This window comes from Onychomys torridus, chromosome 4 (genome assembly GCF_903995425.1).
Source record: "Onychomys torridus chromosome 4, mOncTor1.1, whole genome shotgun sequence".
NCBI lineage: Eukaryota > Metazoa > Chordata > Mammalia > Rodentia > Cricetidae > Onychomys > Onychomys torridus.
The window spans coordinates 125,028,299-125,047,422 of NC_050446.1; the positions used below are offsets into that span (position 1 = coordinate 125,028,299).

At 51.8% G+C, this 19,124-nt stretch overlaps 1 protein-coding gene across 1 annotated transcript in view; it reads right to left on the reverse strand.

Annotated features, from left to right (window-relative positions):
* Positions 1-18,824, reverse strand: part of Prex1 (phosphatidylinositol-3,4,5-trisphosphate dependent Rac exchange factor 1) — a 153,022-nt gene extending 134,198 nt beyond the window's left edge. The window contains exon 1 of the mRNA XM_036183655.1: positions 18,500-18,824. Coding sequence (XP_036039548.1) covers positions 18,500-18,703 — 204 coding nt within the window. The 5' untranslated portion in view covers positions 18,704-18,824. The remainder of the gene's footprint in view (positions 1-18,499) is intronic.
* Between the last annotated feature and the right edge of the window lie 300 nt (positions 18,825-19,124).

A 19,124-nucleotide genomic window follows, 5' to 3' on the forward strand; every position in this document is an offset into this window, starting at 1 on the left:
GAAAGGTGAAGACCATGGCAAACTAAAGCCTGTAGCCAGGGCAGCCTGCAGGAACCTGAGCTGGCTATGTAAGACATAAAATTGATCCCCTCCCATCTCCCATCCCCCTGAGGCAGGGCTTCTCTGTATAGCTCTGGCTATCTTGGAACTTGCTTTATAAACCAGACTAGTCTCGAACTCAGAGATCCACCTGTCTCTGCCTCTAAAGTGCTGAGATTAGAATTTTTGATGTTAACAACTAATAAGAAAAATCTAAAACACTGTGCAGGCCAAGAAAACCCATTTAGGGGTCTGAAAAGCCCAGTTTGCAGCCTGTGTTCTAATCGTGAAGGGGGGGGGGGGCTCTAATTCGTTCATAGCTGCTCCTCAGTCACATTGAGACCTAACCACAGTGTCAACCCAACAGAGGCTTCCTGCAAGAAACACAACCCAGCTTCCCCTGTCATGGTCACTGAAATCAAAGACACTGTGTTTCCTGGACACACAGTACATCAAACTCATCCAGAGAGGCCTCAGTCCCGTCTCCTGCCCCATCCCCATCTCCTGCCCCATCCCCTTGGTGCGTAAGAGCACCTGGCAGGATTTAAGCTGACTATCACCACAACGGTCAGGAAACATGAGTCCCAGTTCCATCTCAACTACCAACTCACTGGGTAGCCCTGGGTCACTGAGCAGCTCTGTACCTCAGTTTCTCTTCCTGGAAAAATGAGATCATGGATGAGATGCTGCCTCTGCCTCAGCCAGCCTTGACCTTATTCTAAGATTCCAGTGTTCTAGGGCCAATTCACTGAATGCCTACTAAACTGCCAAAGAGCTGACACAGGCTGGGGAGGTGGCCCGGTTGGTAATGAGCTTGTCTTGCAAGCACTAGGGCTTGAGTTTAATCTCCAAAACCATGTGTTAAAAGCTAGGTGTGAGACCAGATGTGGTGGCCCACACCTTCAATCCCAGCACTCTTAGAGGCAGAGGCTGGTGGGTCTCTGTGAGTTCGAGGCCAGCATGGTCGGCAGAGTAAGTTCCAGGACAGCAGGGTTACAGAGACCTTGTCTCAAAAAAAATAAATAAACCTAGGTGTGGTGGCCAAGTGTGCCTCACAGCACTAGGAAGGCAGATTGAAGAGGATCCTAGAGCTCACTGGACTGTCAGCCTAGCCTGCTTAGCAAGTTCCAGGTCAAGGAGGGACTCTGTCTCAAAAGGAAAAAAAGTGGAAAATACCTGAAAAAGGATACCCAATGTTGTCCTCTGGCCTGCGCACATGCATACAGACAGACATTCAAGTGAACATACACACTCAGACAGACACATAGCTTCACAGACACATAGCTTCTGTCTTAGGGTTTCTATTACTGTGAAATAAAACCATGGCCACGGCAACTCTTAGAAGGAAAACATTTAATTGAGGTGGCTTGCTTATAGTTCAGAGGTTCAGTCCATTATTATCATGACAGGGACATGGTAGCCTGCAGGCAGACATGGTGCTGGAGAAGTAGCTGAGAGTCCTACATCATATAGGCAACAGGAAGTGGTCTGAGATACTAGGTGGTATCTTAAGCATATGAGACCTCAAAGCCCGCCTCCACAGTAACACACCAACATATCTACAGCACCACCATATCTACTCCAACAAGGCCACATCTCCTAATAGTGTCACTCTCTATGAGCTAATGGGGACCGATTACATTCAAACCTCCACAGCTTCTAACTCTGAATAACTGAAAACCGCCCACATGCCCAAGGGAAGAGGAACGGCTTCGTTACCGTGGCATTGTATCTAGCATAATCAATGCTTTATTAGCAGAGTCTGCTCTTATTACCACGATAATGTATAGCTAATACACACAGAGTGCTTACTATGTGGCAGACACTGTCCAAAGAGACTTGCAGGTCCCCCCTGGTGGCCCCACCCCATCCATCCAAGGCATCACTACTTTTAGAAAAGGAGGACCAGGAAAAACAGCAACCACTGGTCACATAGCCACTAAGTGGCCAGGATCTGAGCTAGACGATGAGGATCCAGAGTCCATCTTTCATCAGAGTGCCATCAGGGGCCATGGGGACAGAGTGCTTTGTAGCAGCACACTGAGTTTTGTCTAGGACAGAGAGGCAAGGCACATCAGACATAAGAAGGGGAAGAAGAGAGCAAGCAGAGGCATCAGGGGCCTGGCAGAGGCATCAGGGGCCTGGCTGTGGGAAGGGGATGATCTCCCCACCCACCTCCATTCATCAAACATTCTGCCACAGGCATGGCGATCTCAAGTACAGCTAGTCAGTGCAGGATGCCTGTCCAGGAAGCAGGTTCCAGGTCTGGCTCTCAGCTACTGTGCTGCTGTCCCCGCATCGTCCCCCCAGGCTCAGAGGGGAAACACCAGGGAGCCAAATGACCATCTATCTGTCCTACACTGATGCAGCCAGTGTCTAAGACTTGAACAGGCAAACAGCAGGTGCTCAAAAAAGGTATGGCTAGTACAAAGGAACCTAAGAGATAAAACCAGAGGCCCCATTTCACCACCAAGAAAACCAAGGCACAAGAGCCTGTGGTTCAAAGGTCAGAGAGGCAGTGGAGGATCGCACCAGGGCAAATGTGAGCAGATGCACATCTCAGTGGGGAGTTGGGCCCCAAATCTCCAAAGTGGGGCTCGGAGGCAGAGCACTCACCTAGCATGTGGGAAGGCCTGATTTCATCCCAGCCCTGTGAAGAAAACCTCACCAAGGGAAAAGGAAGAAACCGAGACCTGGGGGATGGGCTGGGGCGCAAAGGGGAGGCCTCATCTCTGTGGCTGACAAAAAACAACTCTGGGGAGAAGGGGTTTTATGTGACTTCAATCCCAAGTCAGAGTCCATCACTGAGGGACGTCATGGCAGGAACCTGAATGCAGGCCTGTTTGCTATTCCACACAGCCTTCCCACTAATCAGGGAACTCACTTCCCAGCCCAGGAAGCAAGGCAGGAACATAGGGGGCGGGGGTGGAGTGCTGTCAGCAGGCTGGCAGACAGGTTGGTCCTCAGCTAGCTTTTTTTTTTGGTTTTCTGAGACAAGATTTCTCTATATAACAGGCCTGGCTGTCCTAGAACTCCCTCTGTAGACCAGGCTGGCCCCAAACTCACAGAGATCTGCCTGCCTCTGCCTCCCGAGTGCTGGGGGATTAAAGGTGTGCACCACCACCACCCAGCTCTCAGCTAGCTTTCTTACACAGTTCAGGACCACCTGCCTAGGGAATCCTGCGACCCACAGTGGGCTGGGCCCTCCTACATCAACTGTCAATCAAGACAGTCCCACCCAGATCCACTCACAGACCAGTCTGGTCCAGGCAATTCCTCGATTGAGAGTCTATTCCAAGATAATCCTTGAAATAGCCATAATAATTTATAGAGTTGTGCAGAGTTGACAATTAAAGCTACCAGAACAGGATGCTGGGGAAACAGGGGAGTTTGGAGTACTGCAGAGTGGAGAATTCAGTATCAAGATTAAATGTGCTGGCTCTGGACAGCAAGCCGTGGTTACCCGGGCATATTCTTGTTTGGGAGACTAGGGTTTATATACTTCAAGTCCACAGTCACTCTCAAAGGGATCCAAGCAATAATAATTACCGGTGTGCTGGGGCGAGACTAGCAGGAAAAATAAGGAAGTGTCTCTAAAGGTTAAGTGCAGCCTGTGTGTGGCGTCCGTGCACACCTGGGCTCAAGCCCTAGTACCTGTGGATAATAATGGGGCATGTCCCACCAGCTGTGCAAAGGTGAGAGCAGGCCTCTGGCATGCAGTCCTTTGCTGGGGTACTCCTTTGTGAGTCTATGAGCCATCCAGACAACAGCTGTCAACCTTAGCTGCTGCCCAGGACTGCACAGAGCTGACTCTCTGACATCCAGGTGTGAGAAAAAGAGAAAGCAAGAAGCCTAATGGGGAGCTGCACACTCCCACAGACCATGGCTGCTGAGGTTTCTATCACACTGTGTACCATTTCTACCCCTTCTCGTTCATCCACTCTGTCCTCTAATACCAACAGGGTACTTGCTGTACGCCAGACATCAGGGATGTGCCAATGGCATGCCACAGCAGACAGGATGTGGCTTCAAGGGCCCTCCTGGAGAGTCTGAGGAATAAACATAGCTCATGGCTATGTGGATCCCTAGGATTGCCGTGATGTGGAGAAAAAAATAAGGGAGCTTCAGAAGATGAGCCTGGGAGCTAGGGGCCAAGGTGGGGGCAGTCCAGGCAGAGCAGGTGGCAGCGCTCCACACAGAAGGAACAGCAAAAGAAAGACTTTGGCTGGAATGAGTGAGGCAACGTCATCTGCAAAGGGAAAGCTAATGGGCCAGGGCAGGGGGGCTGCAGCAAGAGGTGCAGCAGACGGTATAATAATGCCTTAGCCACACCGAGGAGGTGAGATTCAACTCGCTGCCATGCTCGCTCCTTCCACCTCCAGCAGAGTGGGGATGAGAGGGGAAGCAGACCTTCTGTAATCGTCACTATGCCTAGCAGACAAATCAGAAGGATGTGGCAAGACACTGGATCTAAAACCAACCCTGTCAATCACAGAAATAAACATATGGGAGCTAAACTGTCCAATTAAAAAGCAGAGGCTGTCAGAATGGATTTGAAAAAGCAAGCCCAACCATACGGTGCCTGTAAGAGATGTACTGGAGATAAACAGTCAGGGATAGGAGTAGAAAGCAAAGAAAAACGGCAGCCCCTGGCAACAGACAAAATAGGCTTCCAAACAAGGTGCATGGCGATGGGACAGGGATGTGCTCCTGATGACAAAGGGGTCATCACTTCCTCCAGAAGACAGAACTGTAAAGTCACACCACACAGAACAAAATGCACATGGTAAAAACTGAGGGACAGGTCTGCATCCTTGCTGGAGACCAATGGAGCAGGTGGTACTGAATCCAGGAAGCTGCAGACACCCAGAAAACCATCTCAACCTCCTCAGACCATCAGCCCAGCACCGCAGGGCATACGTTCTTTTCTGATACACTTGGAAGGATTGGTCAACCAGTCAGAGCCTATGCTGGGTCACAGACCAAATTTCAATCCAGTTCAAAAGGTTGAGCACTGTAGAATTCAATCAGAAGTCACTATAGAATAAGCTGCCTGGAAAAGCCCCAATACTGAAAAACTAATGCAGCGGAATGGCTTCCTCGGCCCCTGCCACCTCAGAGGAAGAGCAGCTGGCATCTGAGGGCAAGAGGACAGTCAGGCAGCCACCCCACACTATCCTCAGGTCTGTGTCTAAAGTCCCCAACGGAAGGGTACCATAAGGAGGGCTCCAGGCTCATCCTTACAACCCTACAGCCCAGTCAGCCAATACTTCAGAAGATACTAAATATTCTCTACCATGTTAGAGGGACAAGGTCACACAAGGGAAGAATGTATGACAATGGTCACTGTGGCCAGCAGGGAAAGGGGAACCTAGGGTCTTTAAAATAGCAACATGAATTGTGCAGCCTGGGGGCATGGCAGAGCAGTGGAGAGCTAGCCTGGAAACCTCCTAGTAACAGCCTAGGGGTGTAGCTCAGCAGTAGAGCACTTGCCTAAAATCCCTCAGTGAGGAGCTGATGACTGGCCCAGTGGGAGAGCACTTGCCTAGATAGATTCTACCAGTAGGGGTGTGGCTGAGCTCAGTGAAAGGACGCTTGCCTACACATGCAAAACCCTGTGTGCACTGCCTTCTCCTCACATAGTAAAGTAACAGTACTAATAATGATGAAGATAAGCCCCTCCCTCCCACCCTCAATGGACATCCCAGCCCTGGCTGACACCCATACTACAGCTTCAGTATGCTACACCCGACCTCTGACCCACAGAAGCCACTGAACGTAACTAGACCTCATTAACAATGACCCATGTAGCATCTCTATGGGACCTGACAAGTGACCTCAGCAAGGAGCAGAGTACTGGCTCTACCCACAACCACAGCCCCGCCCACAACCGCAGCCTCCCTGCCCTTTCACCTATGGGTAACACAGCAGGGGAAGGGGAGTAGTTTTGCTGTATACATGAGAAACAGACCCCTCTTTTCAGTCTTAGGGTTCCATTGGCAGCCGTGCTAGCCAGGTACCTGCTCTCAGTGTCCAGAGTGCAGGGCCCAGCGCCGAGGGCCAGAGGAAGCATGAGCCTGGGAAAAAGACCACCACAGAAGCCGCCCCAACTAGTTCTCAGGCAAGGAAACCAAGGCCCAGAGAGGGATGTCTCCTCGCCCTAGCTCACACAGCCCCAGAGGCAGAGATAAGCTGTGACAGTCTGACTATGGACGGGCCCGGACCCTGGGATCTTAAGCAGGACGCCATACAGAAGCACAGTCTCCTGCACCATTCCCCTCGGCCCACACCCACCCACATATCTTTCGCTACACTAGAAAACACTAGACTGTCCTAATCTCAGGTTCCCAAAGTCTATACAAAAATACTAGCAGTTACATAACCCAAACCCACCATGTTATGTAACAACGCAGACATGTCTACAGACAGGCAAGGCTTTCCATTCAGCAAATGTCTAATGATCATGCTCCAGGTGGCATTCTTGAAGCCAGAGGGAAGAGTGAATGAAACAGTGGATTACTCCCATCTGGGGAAAGGCAAAGACATCACTCATTCACTAAAACTCCCAGAGTGTCAGCTACTGGGGAAATCACACCAGGAAAGAAGAGACAGGAAGTCGTGAGGCAGGACAATGAGAGGTCAGACAAAACCTAGGGAGCCTGAGCAAAGGTCCGAAAGAAGTGATGGAGTGACGGGTGAAGAAGTGACGGAGTGAAGAAGTGAAGGAGTGAAGGAGTGAAGAAGTGAAGAAGTGAAGCAGTGACGAGTGAAGAAGTGAAGGAGGAGCGGTCTAAGGAGTGCTCCACACAGGGCAAGGGGAAGGCCTAAGGGTGCGCACACGGTGCACTTAAGAAAGGCAATGAGACGCAAGCGGTAGGGTATGGGTAGTGCACAACCTCCTCCCCCACAAACCCGGAACCACACGGCTTTAAGCTTGGAGAGAGTGAGGGTTATGGTGCATGAATCACATCTCAATTAAAGAGAACTGCTCAAGAGAAGGCTGAGGCCGGGGAGCAGCCCTTGCAGGAGGCGCTGAGGTACAGAGAAGCGGCCTGAGGCCCTGGCCAAGCCTCCTGCCTCCAGAGCCCCTCCCCCAAGTGGGTCTGAACGTCAGCCAGGCAGAGGTGAGAGCTCAGGACCCACAGAGGACCTGCTATGATGTGGCTGAGTACAGGGTGGGGCCCGAGGTGCCACCAGACTGTTTTTAATCAGGCAATGAACTTCCTGAGCAGAAAACAAGGCTGTCTTCCTCTGTCACAGGAAAACCGGGGCTGTCACACACAACAGCATCATGTCCTGGCTTAGAGGCTCAGAAGGCAGCCACCAGCACGCCTCATCTCTGTACTGGTTACAAACAGCCCAAACTCCTCCGCTCTGTGCCTCCTTCACGACCCCTGTGACCGGGCTAGACTCAGAGGGAAGCAGGGACCTTGCCAGGAGAACCTACTTCCCTGGGGCTCACAGCAGCCTGTAGGCAAAAGGGGTCTGCCTGGAGGAGGTGAAGTGTGTCGCCTGACTCCTGGACAGACACCCCCAGAGGCTCCAGAGACTTCCACACAAGCTGCCTTCCACCACGACCCCTGTGAACACTGCCATCGGCTCTTCACATCCCCAGTAAACCCAAAGTGCTCAACAGGCACACACCACATGCATATACCACACAACACACACACACACACACAGACACACACACAAAGGAAGTCTGACCTACCTGACCCCAACCAACCACAACAACTTCACCCCATCTCCTCCCCTCCAACCAACTGGCCAGGTACCATCCTGCCTCAGGGCCTTTGCATATGCCTTTCCCGCTGTCTGTAATGCGCTCTTGAAGCTTTCCCACCTCTAGAGAGGCCTTCCTTGGCCACTCCACTCAAGCAGCTGTCTTCATACCTGTCACCTGCATGTTATTCCTATGTCATCATCCCATCTTCAGACCTCTCTGGGCCTTACTTTCCCCATATGCAAGATAGGTGTGGTGATGTCTTCAGGAGAGCGTGCAAAAGATCAGAGATAACCCTGTAGCGCCCTCAACATGGTGCCTGGCACACAGCAGGGCACACTGATGTCACCATTATAACAGCTGGTCCTTTTCAAGTGTTCTCTTTCTGTGGTATTTGAGGACTCTGTGAGGTAGGGACCTGTCCATCATATCCTAGCCATAAACCAAGACAGAGCATAATGCTCGGAACCTAGTAGGTACTTTGTGTCCACTGACCAAACAAAGTGAATTCAGGAATAAAAGCTCTTGGTGGAAGCAGTTGCTTTATCCTCCATACTGTTTCTCTGAAGACAGAAGACTGACTACCCAGGCCCCAGAGTCAAGGGATGGCTGTCAGCAGGGAAGGAACCAGACCACAACAGACACAGATTGAGTACCCGACCACAAGACAAAGGAGGAGCCCAGCTGCCCCCGAGAGCAGAGAAAGCATACTAAACTTCTTCTGCTTAAGGGCCCTCCTCCCCAACTCTCAAGACAACAAGGAGCCTGCAGCCACCACGTAAACCCAGAGCACTGGGCACCCTCCCCAGACCAGATCATTGCACGCAGTGCAAGGAATCCGAACGGCTCCAAGCAGCCACACTTCAGAGACAGGCAGAGGGCAGGGTTAGGCCCAAGATCACAGGAGCAGAGCCCGAATAGGAACCCAGACCTGAGTCAGCACTCTTACCCATAAGGAAAGAGAGAATCCAGGGGCCACAGGCTGAGTAAGAAGCCCAACCCACTGCGTCCTCACCTAAACACCACACACACACACACACACACACACACACACACACACACACACGTGCACATAGGTTCCCATACTGCTAGCAGTGTGTGTGAACACCTAGAAGTTGGAAGCCAAAGCTAGACCCCAAAGGTCCCAGCCCAGTGGTTCTTATCTGAGAGCTCTGTTTGCACTACCCTCACGGGATATCTGGTGACTTCTGAGACTTTCCTGATAGTCCCACAGAGCAGAGACTGGTCCTGGTATCTAGCTAGTGACAGACAACATTGACAATTGTCCTACAATGTACAAGGTAGCCCCACTACGTGCCAGCACAGAGTGCCCTGTCAGCAGCTGGCTCCTCCAGGACCCTGGATTCTGGGTTTGACAGTCCCCAGGGGTCTAGGGATAGGACCCTGGCTAACTTCAGGCCACTGCCCCTCAGGGATCACAGCTTGTCACCTGTAAACAAAAGACTCAGCCTATTGTCTGTGGCTTATTCTCTAGCTGGCAGACTTCTAAAGACCAAGGTGAGGGCCTGTTCTGCCCTGGCTCAGTGGCTGGGTAGTGAGGCCAGGGGACACCACACACTGGCTTAGGGTAAGTCCTGTCAGAATTCTACAGAGAAAACAAAAAGGTATCTTCCGGGAAAACAAAAAGCGATCAACAGATGACCTTTGACACTGGCTAGGCTCCACTGAGGGAAGACATCTTTCTGAGGGAAACCTAAGAGAGGAAGACAGCCCAGCAGGGCCTGGTTCTTTGGACTGATCAAGGGAGTACTCTCTAGTGTTCCTGCCTGAGGTCTCCCAGGCCAGGAACACCAGCATCATCCATCTCTCCTGAAGTGACATGATCCAGGCCTACCAGGGAGAGTGTGAGGATAATGGTGAATGAGCTTCCTGTGTCTGAGAAAAAGCCGTTCATTCACAGGCACAGCCGTCCTCCTAAGGACAAGAGCCACATGTGCCCTGTTGGCAGCTGCATTCCCAGGGCCTGGCTCATAGTCTGGATGGGACAGCACACATCTCATAAATACCTGCACACTGAGAAACATAGTCAGTGCCCACGTTTCCATCTGACCAGGGCTCTGCTTGCAAAAACAGAAATGAGGCCACAGAACCCTAACACCTGAGATGCCATCACCAAGGGGTTCTCACTGGGGCCAGGGATACAGAGTTCAGTAGTAAAATGCTTGCTTAGCATATGCAGGGCCTTGGGTTCCATTCCCAATACCACAAGCAATTAAAAATCTCCTACAAGGAAGTCCCAAGTTCAATCCCCAGCAGTATATAAATGGGTTGTAGAGGCACACACCTGTAACCTCAGCACTTAGAAGGGGAGACAGGAAGACCAGAAATTGTATGAGTCTCCTCCAAGATGAAAACCTTCTAGGCAGAGCTCCTTAAGAAGGGAACCACCAAAAGAGAAACTTCAGGAGTTCCCTGAAACTCACCAGCTTCCCTCGGCTCCCTCCTGCCAGAAAAAGCAAAATGCACAGCAAAGAAGACTCTGAGACCAGATCAGCTGCCTGCCTGCAAGAGCTTTAGACCAACTGAGGCACCTGGAGAGGCCACTCTCCCACCTGTGGAGCTGCCCACTGCAGGCTGTGCAGTGTGCTCCGGGTCCCAGCTTCCAGAGCTGTCACCCATGCCGGGGAAGGCTTGGTGATGCAGCTGTCTTTGAGGCATTCCTGCTCCTGTGAGTAGCCCCTCACCCACAGTCCTGTCAGTGACCCCAATAAACCTCATGGTTCTCCAAGTTGGACTTCATTGGTATCTGTACTTGGGTCTGTCTTGAGTTCCCTACGTGGGGTGAGTAGATGAGTGTGTTTGGTCTCCACAGGAAAGGTTTTGTCACACAACATTTAGTGCCCAAACAGGGACATGACAGAACCAAAGACAAGTTGAGGAAGAGTGTGTGGTCCTGCCTATGGGTAGTAAGGCATATAACTGCAGCTGAAGCTGGGGGTGGGGGTGGGGGATCCATGGATTCCAATAGATCTGTCCTTTCCTGTGTGCTGTGTGACACTGTGCCTCTGTACTATGACAGCAGTTGCATGGTTCTTGGTAGTGAGACAGGCAACTAGGGCTGAGCCATCAGGATTAGGAGTGTCTGTGGAGGAAATCTGGGATGGCTGTCTCTGTCTGTGTGGCATGGGATAGCATGCCTGCTTGATGAGTGGGGTCCACCATGTGAATATGGAGATGACGTGAACACAGTTAAAGGTTTGGAGGAAATCCCGCAGTCTTTGAGATTAGTGCGTAAGAGCTGAAACTGTTGGCAAACCAAGATGGAGGATGCCTGGCCTCTGTTGTATGTAGTCAGAAATGCATCTGAAGCTGAGAGGGCATCTAAGCAGAAGCCCCTTATGTCAAGGAGCAATTGCAACAAGAGAGGGAGATGTGGCTAGCCGAGTTAGCCTCTGACTTGACAACTAAATCAGACAAGAGAGAGAGGTGGTAAAAGCAATAAAATACACTCCTCGAGTCCTCTGGTAGAAAAAGAGGGAAATCCATAATCCAGCATGCAGATGTGGGCATTAACCATGATCCACTGCACGAAACTAGCGTGATCAGAAAATACTCAGCACTTAAACCGCTGGAGTTCAGGAAGCCTTTAAACAAGCAAAGAGCCTGTTGCAGCCTGGCTTGTGAGCTGGGGGACATGGAAATAGACGGCTATGGAAGCAGAAAACTGAGTGATGCAACTTGCCATCCCTCCTTAAAGAAAAGGCTGCAGGACCTAAGACAGTGTGAGGGAAACCGGTCCTTGAGGGACTGGCTGATCAGAGCCTTTAGGAACACCAGGTTATCTCCATCTAAGGTCCCCATAAACATCGGGAACTGGAGAACCATAGAGGAGGGGCACACTACTGAGGGAACTAGGGATGAGGGGAGTTGTATCAGGCAGTGCAGGCGCACGCCTTTAATCACAGTGCTCAGGAGGCCGAGGCAGGAGGATTTCTGAGTTCGAGGTCAGCCTAATCTACAGAGTGAGTTCCAGGACAGCCAGGGCTACACAGAGAAACCCTGTCTCAAAGGGGAAAAAAATGGGGGAGCCATGCTCGAACCCCAGTTCACTGGGTCAGAAAGAACTGTGTTCACAGAGGAGTTAAAGAAAAGGCTGTTCCAGCAAGGACCTCCGGGCTGGTGTAGAGCTTTATTTTATTGTCTTTGCTGAGTCCATTGGTAGGGCAAGATCTTTATAAAGCAAGAAAGGCTTTGGCAGATCTGATGCTTAGACCAGCATGTAAAGAGAATTTGTAAACTGAGCAGCCGGGCAGTGGTGGCGCATGCCTTTCATCCCAGCACTCAGGAAGCAGAGGCAAGCAGATCTCTGTGAGTTTGAGTCCAGCCTGGTCTACAGAGTGAGATCCAGGACAGGCACCAAAACTACACAGAAACCCTATCTCAAAAAAAACCAAAAAAAAAAAAAAAAAAAAAAAAAAGGTAAAGCAGATGGAGGTCTGTCTGGGTTTCTGGAAGACAAATGTAACAAGATTCATACTCATCAAAAGACATCCATAATCAAACAAAATAAGTGAGAAGTGGGTAACTATCCCCCCAGACTAAGGAGGGTCCAGTTACCTTCATCAAAGGATTATGCTAGGGTGGAGATGGTTTTCCCAGTCGGGAACTCCCCCAACAACCAGGTATGGTTGAATGGAGTAGTAACAGATGTAGGAACATTCACATTGCCAACTCTGGGCAGCTCTGACCCTGGGAGCCAGCAGGTGCAGCTGGGGAGAGCAGGACCTCCTTCCCTCTTGGCCCTGAGTAGGTCTGAGCAAATGAAGTCAGGCCCACTGAGTTTATCAGGTGTGCAGAAATGCAGGCAGACTCTGAGGAAGAACTCCAGGATCTGGAAACGTAACTGCTCAGAGAGAATGACTTCAGGATTACAGGGAGCTAATTAAGTCAGTGCCTCCTATCCATGCTCTGTACCTAGTCCTGATCTGTGGAGGAAGCAATTGACACAAATGGATGGAACCTTCCCATGCTGTCTTAGATTTTGCTTATGTTAGGCTTACTATCTTCTTAGTTGTGAACCTCTGGGGTCACCTGACCCTAAGAACCGGTGACAGCAGACTTGCAGAGTGCTTTGCCAAGGTTATCTTTGTAACCCCAGTTTGTTATGGGTCAGTGGCTTGGGATGTTTGCCTTGTCCTATCCATCATCTGGGAAAGGTTTTTGTTGTAGAGATGACATGATGCTACCCCCTGAGCGTTCTGCAGATTTGGAAAGCCAGTGGGACTCCCACCAACCCTGCCACCCTACTGGGGTTGGGTTGATTCAAACAAAAGTAGGTCCAAAAGGACACTTTCAGAGGCCATGAAGCTACTCGATGAAAACCCTAGTCCCAGGGGTGGGCGACCTCCCTGAGTTGTTGACCAGGAAAGCTCCTGAGGCCCCACAAACCATAAAGGTTATGGCTACTGCTGGTGGTTGTGTGCCAGAACTAGAAGGTAAGACCTCATTGCTGAAGACACCCCATGCTCACGCTCTGACTGTAGGGCATGGGAAATGAAGCTGGGACTCACTGGAAACTTCCAGCCTGCTGGCCCTGCAGGCTGCTGGTGAAGAACTGTCACAACACCCCTGTTTGGCTATAGACCCTGCATGCGAAAACACTGACATGCCAGGCAGGATGTGCCTGCTTGTCCAACAGTGGTTCAGCTGTCCTGAGTGAAACCAACCACAGCCTTCCAATGGATTTAAAGCTCACTCCACAAGAAAGAGTTCACATCTAGTACTGTAAGCCAAGACAAAGATCTGGGACTTGGGGGAGGTCCTAAGTTCCAATGGAGGGAGCAACTTCTATGGTTTTACTAGATGGATGTGACAATGCCTGTCACACTGTCTTCTAAACATGGGTGTTTATGCCCATAGATCATGTTATCAGCCTCAACTCATAACCACCGTTGAAGTTCCTGAGAACAAGTGACTGTCACTCTGGCATGGTGGCCTACTTTTTAATCATAAGTGGACATCTATAGTCACTCTTTCCAAGGCTCGGGGATCACTGAGGAAGAGGGGGTAGGAAAGATGTAGAGTTGGGGGAAGAGGTGGTAACAGTCTCCTCCAAGATTGAAACATCCCATCCAGCAGGGGAGTTCCATAAGCCAGGAACCTCCAAAAAGTAGCTTCAAGAACTACCTGCAACTCACCGGATTCATTGGGCGCCTCCCTGCTGGACCAGCTGCCAGGAAGAAGTAGAAACCAGCAGAGGCACCTGGAGAGGCCACTCTCCCACCTGTGGAGCTGCCGCAGGCTGTGCAGTGTGCTCCAGGTTCCCAGCTTCCAGAGCTGTCACCCGTGCCGGGGCGGGCTTGGGGATGCAGCTGTCTTTGAGTCATTCCTGCTTCTGTGGGTAACCCCTCACCCAAATTCTGTAAGTGACCCCAATAAACCTCACTGGTTCTCCAAGTTGGGTTCCAGTGGTATCTGTACTTCAGTCTGCCATGGGTTCCCAATCCGGGTGAGTAAAAGAGTGTTTCATCACACAACACATGGCCATCCCCCCTTCCATGTCAGGTCCACTGGCAGCTTAAGCTACCTGAGATATTATCTCAAAAACCATAAATAAATTAAAATGGCGGAGGCTCATAAAATGGTTCAGTGGTCAGGGACAGGCTTCCAGGACTGATGACCTGAGTTTGATCCCTGGGACTCATATGGTAGGGGGAGAAAACTCATTGCCTCACACTATCCTCGGACCTTCACACATGCACTGTGGCATGTACACACACACACACACACACACACACACACACACACACACACACACAAACATAATACATTTCTAAACCAAATTTTTGAAGGATTTCATTGGCTTCTGGTCCAGACTCCCTGTGCTATGCCTGTAACCTATGCATGTTCACATGTGTGCAGGTACACATATGTGTGTGTACATGAATATGGAGACCCCAAGTTGATGACAGTTGTCTTCCTTGATCACTCTTCCCCTTATATATTGAGGCAGGGTCTCTGGCTAGCCCCCTAGATTTCCCACCAGCTAGTCCCATTGCCCTAAGACTCCCATCTCCACCACGCAAATGCTGAGATTACAGCCGGACAGCCACACCTGCCTAGCTTTTACATGGGTTCTAGAGACCCGAACTCTGGTCCTCACATTTGCAAGGCCAGTGCTTTCTCCATTGAGCTGCCTTCCCAGCCCCATGATTACTGTTTACATCCCCAAAGCAGATCTGCTCTGCCCGTACTTCTCAGCACCCTACTTTTCCAAATATGAGCACAAGAAGATGCCCAAAGCCACTGGGTACTCATCATGACGGGGTAACCGCAGACTCTAGTTGCCCTGCACCCCAGCCCCAGCCCTTCTCCCCAGGGTAGGACTAGGAACACAGGAGCTTTTAAAAAACAAAACACAGTGTGACTATGCAAACCACAGTTTCTTGTTTTGGTGAGCAGGCTCCAGAGAGAAAAATCTTTGGTCTCCTCCTCCCAAAAAAGCAGAACCACTAGATGCATTCTGGGAGCTTTGTACCCACAATCCTTGCTCCTTTCAAAGACCCAGCCGGGATGGTTCTGAGAAGAACTTCTAGGTACTTGGAAATGACAGGGCTCTGTCCTCGGCAAAAGGGAGTCCTCAGGGTAAGGCCAGTGAACCCCACGAGGGTTCTCTGCCCACTGTGCCAGCACTCCAACCAACTCAACCACTCAGCTTCTTCCTTTAGGGAAGAGACTCAAAGCCTAAAAGGACAGCACATCTGCCCCAGCCCTTGCCCCAAAACACCATCCTCGGTCTCCAACCACCTACTGTGAGTCAAGCAGTGAGAGTTAACTTCAGGATCATTCAAGTTTCGTGACACCCCTGTCAAATAGGTGCTATAATACACCCACAGTACAGATGTGGAAACTGAGGCATGGTACAAGTTGGTCTATGGAGAAAGCCTGTGTTTAGTCTGGCTCTAGAGCCCCACACTCAACCTTTGCACCATCAACAGACCGCACGCAGAGGACATGGGCCACCAGGGAGCTCACTTCAACCAGCTACCTCAGTTTCCTAATCTGTCAGTGGGATACCAACAGCACCCTTCTCAGGGTGGGTTAAGTGGCTGCCACATGCAAAATGCTGCACAGCAAATGACAAGAGTCAGCTCCTACATGATGACACCTGTCATGTTACTGTCCCCATTGGCACTGCCCAAGACAATCCAGGATCTCAAAGTCGAGACCCAAGGTCCCAAGTCAAGACCTCATCCCACCCCACCCCACCCACCCCTGCATGGTCACTCAACCTCCACAGTCGCCTGGACTATACCAACATCTCCACAAAACATCCCTGCCTCTTTCTGATTCTCTAGTCAGAGCACCTAGGACCCCAGGGAGACAAGGAAAGGTACAACCCAGTGTCTGAGTGCAGCCCAAATCCAGTGTGTACACACTGAAGGAGCCCCCAAAGTCCCAGGATGGGAACAGAACAGACCATTGGTTTCCATGGCTAGAGTTCAGAGGTCAAAAGGAAACTCACTGGGAAGTCCCCGGGCTTTCTCTCAGTGCAGACAAAGACCTCACTTCCTCCAGGCAGCCCCCTGGGATCACCTTGTTTTCTGGAAGCTGAGCCTACCCACCTGTAAGATTAATTATCACATAACTCATAATTCCAGGTGATATTTGCTAAATTACACGACTTACCTACCCTAAAAACCCCACAGAATAAGATCTATTATTCTCTCCATTTTACAAGGGAATAAAGACCCAAAGACGGCAAACCAACCTGCCTTAAGCCACTCATGCCAAGCAATCTGGCTCCGAATTTGGAGCTCTGGATCTCTTTGTATTGCATTATCTATTTACTCATTTATTTATCTGGGGAGAGGGCATGTATGACATGATGTGGTCTCAGGGATCAAACTCAGGTCCTCAGGCTTAGGGGCAAGTGCCTTTAACTCACTAAGCAATTGTGACAGCCCTTGCTCTGGAATTTTTAAAGCACTTTGCCGCTCTAGACTAGACTGTCTCTTCCCAGAGAGCCAGGAGCCTGAGGAACCTCTCATCAGTTTAAAAGAGCCCGACATGTTGGGGTGTGGAGACACCACCCCCACCCCCACCACCCCAGCTGCCAGCCCCACGGTGCTGAGCAAAGAAGAAAAGCCTGCGTGAGGAGAGCAACGGGCAGCTCTCACTCCAGGCTTCCAGGACTAAATGGCCTTGGGTTGCCTGAGGGCCTTCCCCAGAGGCCAGAGGTGTGGCCTCTTGGGCTCACAGGGCAGGGCATGCTACTCAGGTTACAATCAGTCCTCTGCTTGGGGACTCAAGAAAGGGCAAGGGAGAAAAGCAGCCTGGGGTCCTGTGGTGAGGACGCTGAGATCAGCTTTGAGAGCAGGAGGGCTACCAGACACATCAAGTCAGTCTCAGAACGCCCCTGTCACACCCAAGAATGGTTGTCCACAAATGACAGGTGTCCCGGGGATGACACAAAAGCCAGAGGAAACTTTTTTTGGTTTCTTTGATTCTAAGAATGTGGACTCCAATCAATTTCCATTATCCCAGCTTCCCCCAGACTCTTCATGGGGACAATTTAAAAGCGCAGTTAACCCAGCACAATGGCCAGGGGCATACATGGGGAGGATGTAACACCCCCCCTTAATATAAAAAGTGGTTTAAATTTCCTGTTTCTTTTTAAGGCCTGCCGAGGGGGAAGTGAGGAGTTCCCTAGAATCTGTCATTGCTCAGTAATGCCAGAGTGGCTGCATCGTTCACTTAGAAACTGCCAGCTTCAAGCCGGCGATCCTTCTCTTCTCTCTTTTTTTTTAAACTGTGAGAGAGGAAGAGATGGGAAAGAAAGCCAACCCTGTCTTATTCTCACAGGCCTTTCCAGAAGGATCCTTGGGCCAAATGGCTTTCAATACCTCTACACAGCTCCTCCCCCCTCCTAAGTACTCCCTCCTCCGAGTGGGAACCCTCCACCTCACACAGACTCCCCTGCACCCTCAAGCCAATGAGAACCCCAGAATGCCCCTTTCTCCCAGAAGTAAACACACACACACACACACACACACACACACACACACACACACACACACACACACACCCCTTCCTGAAGTAGGGTTAAGACTTTTCCAACCCAATGCCGGAGTTAAAGCGGCCCCAGCAGGAGGCACGGAGATTAAAGCCCTCAGGTCTCCTACACCAGCCCAGCCCTCAGGTCTCCTACACCAGCCCAGCCCACCCCCTCCAGTTTTCTCACTTCCTAGGAGGGTAGGGAAGTGGCCCTTTCCTCATTCTCACTAGAGACACCAGGGCTTGCTAAAGCATCCAAGTTTAAAGCACCCGCGGGGCTGCCCTAGGTCACCGCCCTGCATCCAACCCTACGTAGCCAGCTGTGCAATCCACAGCAAGGGACTCGACCTCTCTGCAGCCGAACTCTTCCCCGGTCTTAAAGATCGGAAAATAGAAGCGCGGTACTGATAAGCCCGATAACGGCTCAGCCTGCAGAGACCCGTGTAAGGTGTGTGGTACAAGGGCGCACTCGGATGCTGTTTTGCAGTCTAAAGCTGTGGCTGTGAAATTCGAGCTGGGGGCGCGGCTGCGGAGCCCAGAGGTCCCCGGTACAGCCGAGGGTGCGCGGGGCCCCTGTCCCAGCTTCTCCCCACACCGGCCCCTAACGGGGCCCCGGGCAGGCGCCGCGCGGATGTAACCATTTTCAAACTATGCGCAAGGCGGGGAACCACAGACAAAAGCGCAGCGCGGGCCGGCCGGCCACAGGTGGCGGGAGCTCACCGACTGCAGGAAGCGCAAGGTGCCCACGTAGTCGCGCTCGGTGCCCAGAATCTCGTTGAGCACGCACAGACGGAGGCGCAGCTGGCGCTCCGACTCGCGGGCGGCCGCGCACGGCCCGGAGCCGGGGCCGCGGGCGTCGGGCTGCGCACCGTCCCCGCCTGGGTCCCCGCCGCCGTCGCCGCCACCGCTGCCGGGCGCCTCCATCGCCTCACGGCGCCCGAACTTCCCGCGCCGAGGTCAGCCGCGGCTCAAGCGTCCCGGCTCCGCATCCCGGACAGGCGCCGCTCAGCGGGCCCGGGGCAGGAGGAGCGGGGGCGGGATCTGGGCGGAGCCCAGGGACAGGAGGGCGGAGTGGGCGGGGCATTGCCGTGGAGGGTGGGCGGGCCTGTCGCGAAGTGGGCGTGGCCAGTGGGGGACTGGGCGGGGACAAATGGAGAATGGCTGTAGCTGAGGAGGGGGACTGGGAGGGGCCTAGTGGAACTGGGCGGAGCCTCAACCCCACTGCCAGGGAGCGTCGGACAAGAGCAGGTTCGTGCGCGCGCCGCACAACGAGAGTTCGCGGCTACAGACAAGTCGCCCTGACTACTCGGAGTCGTGGCTCTGATGAGTGACGGCCAAGACCCAC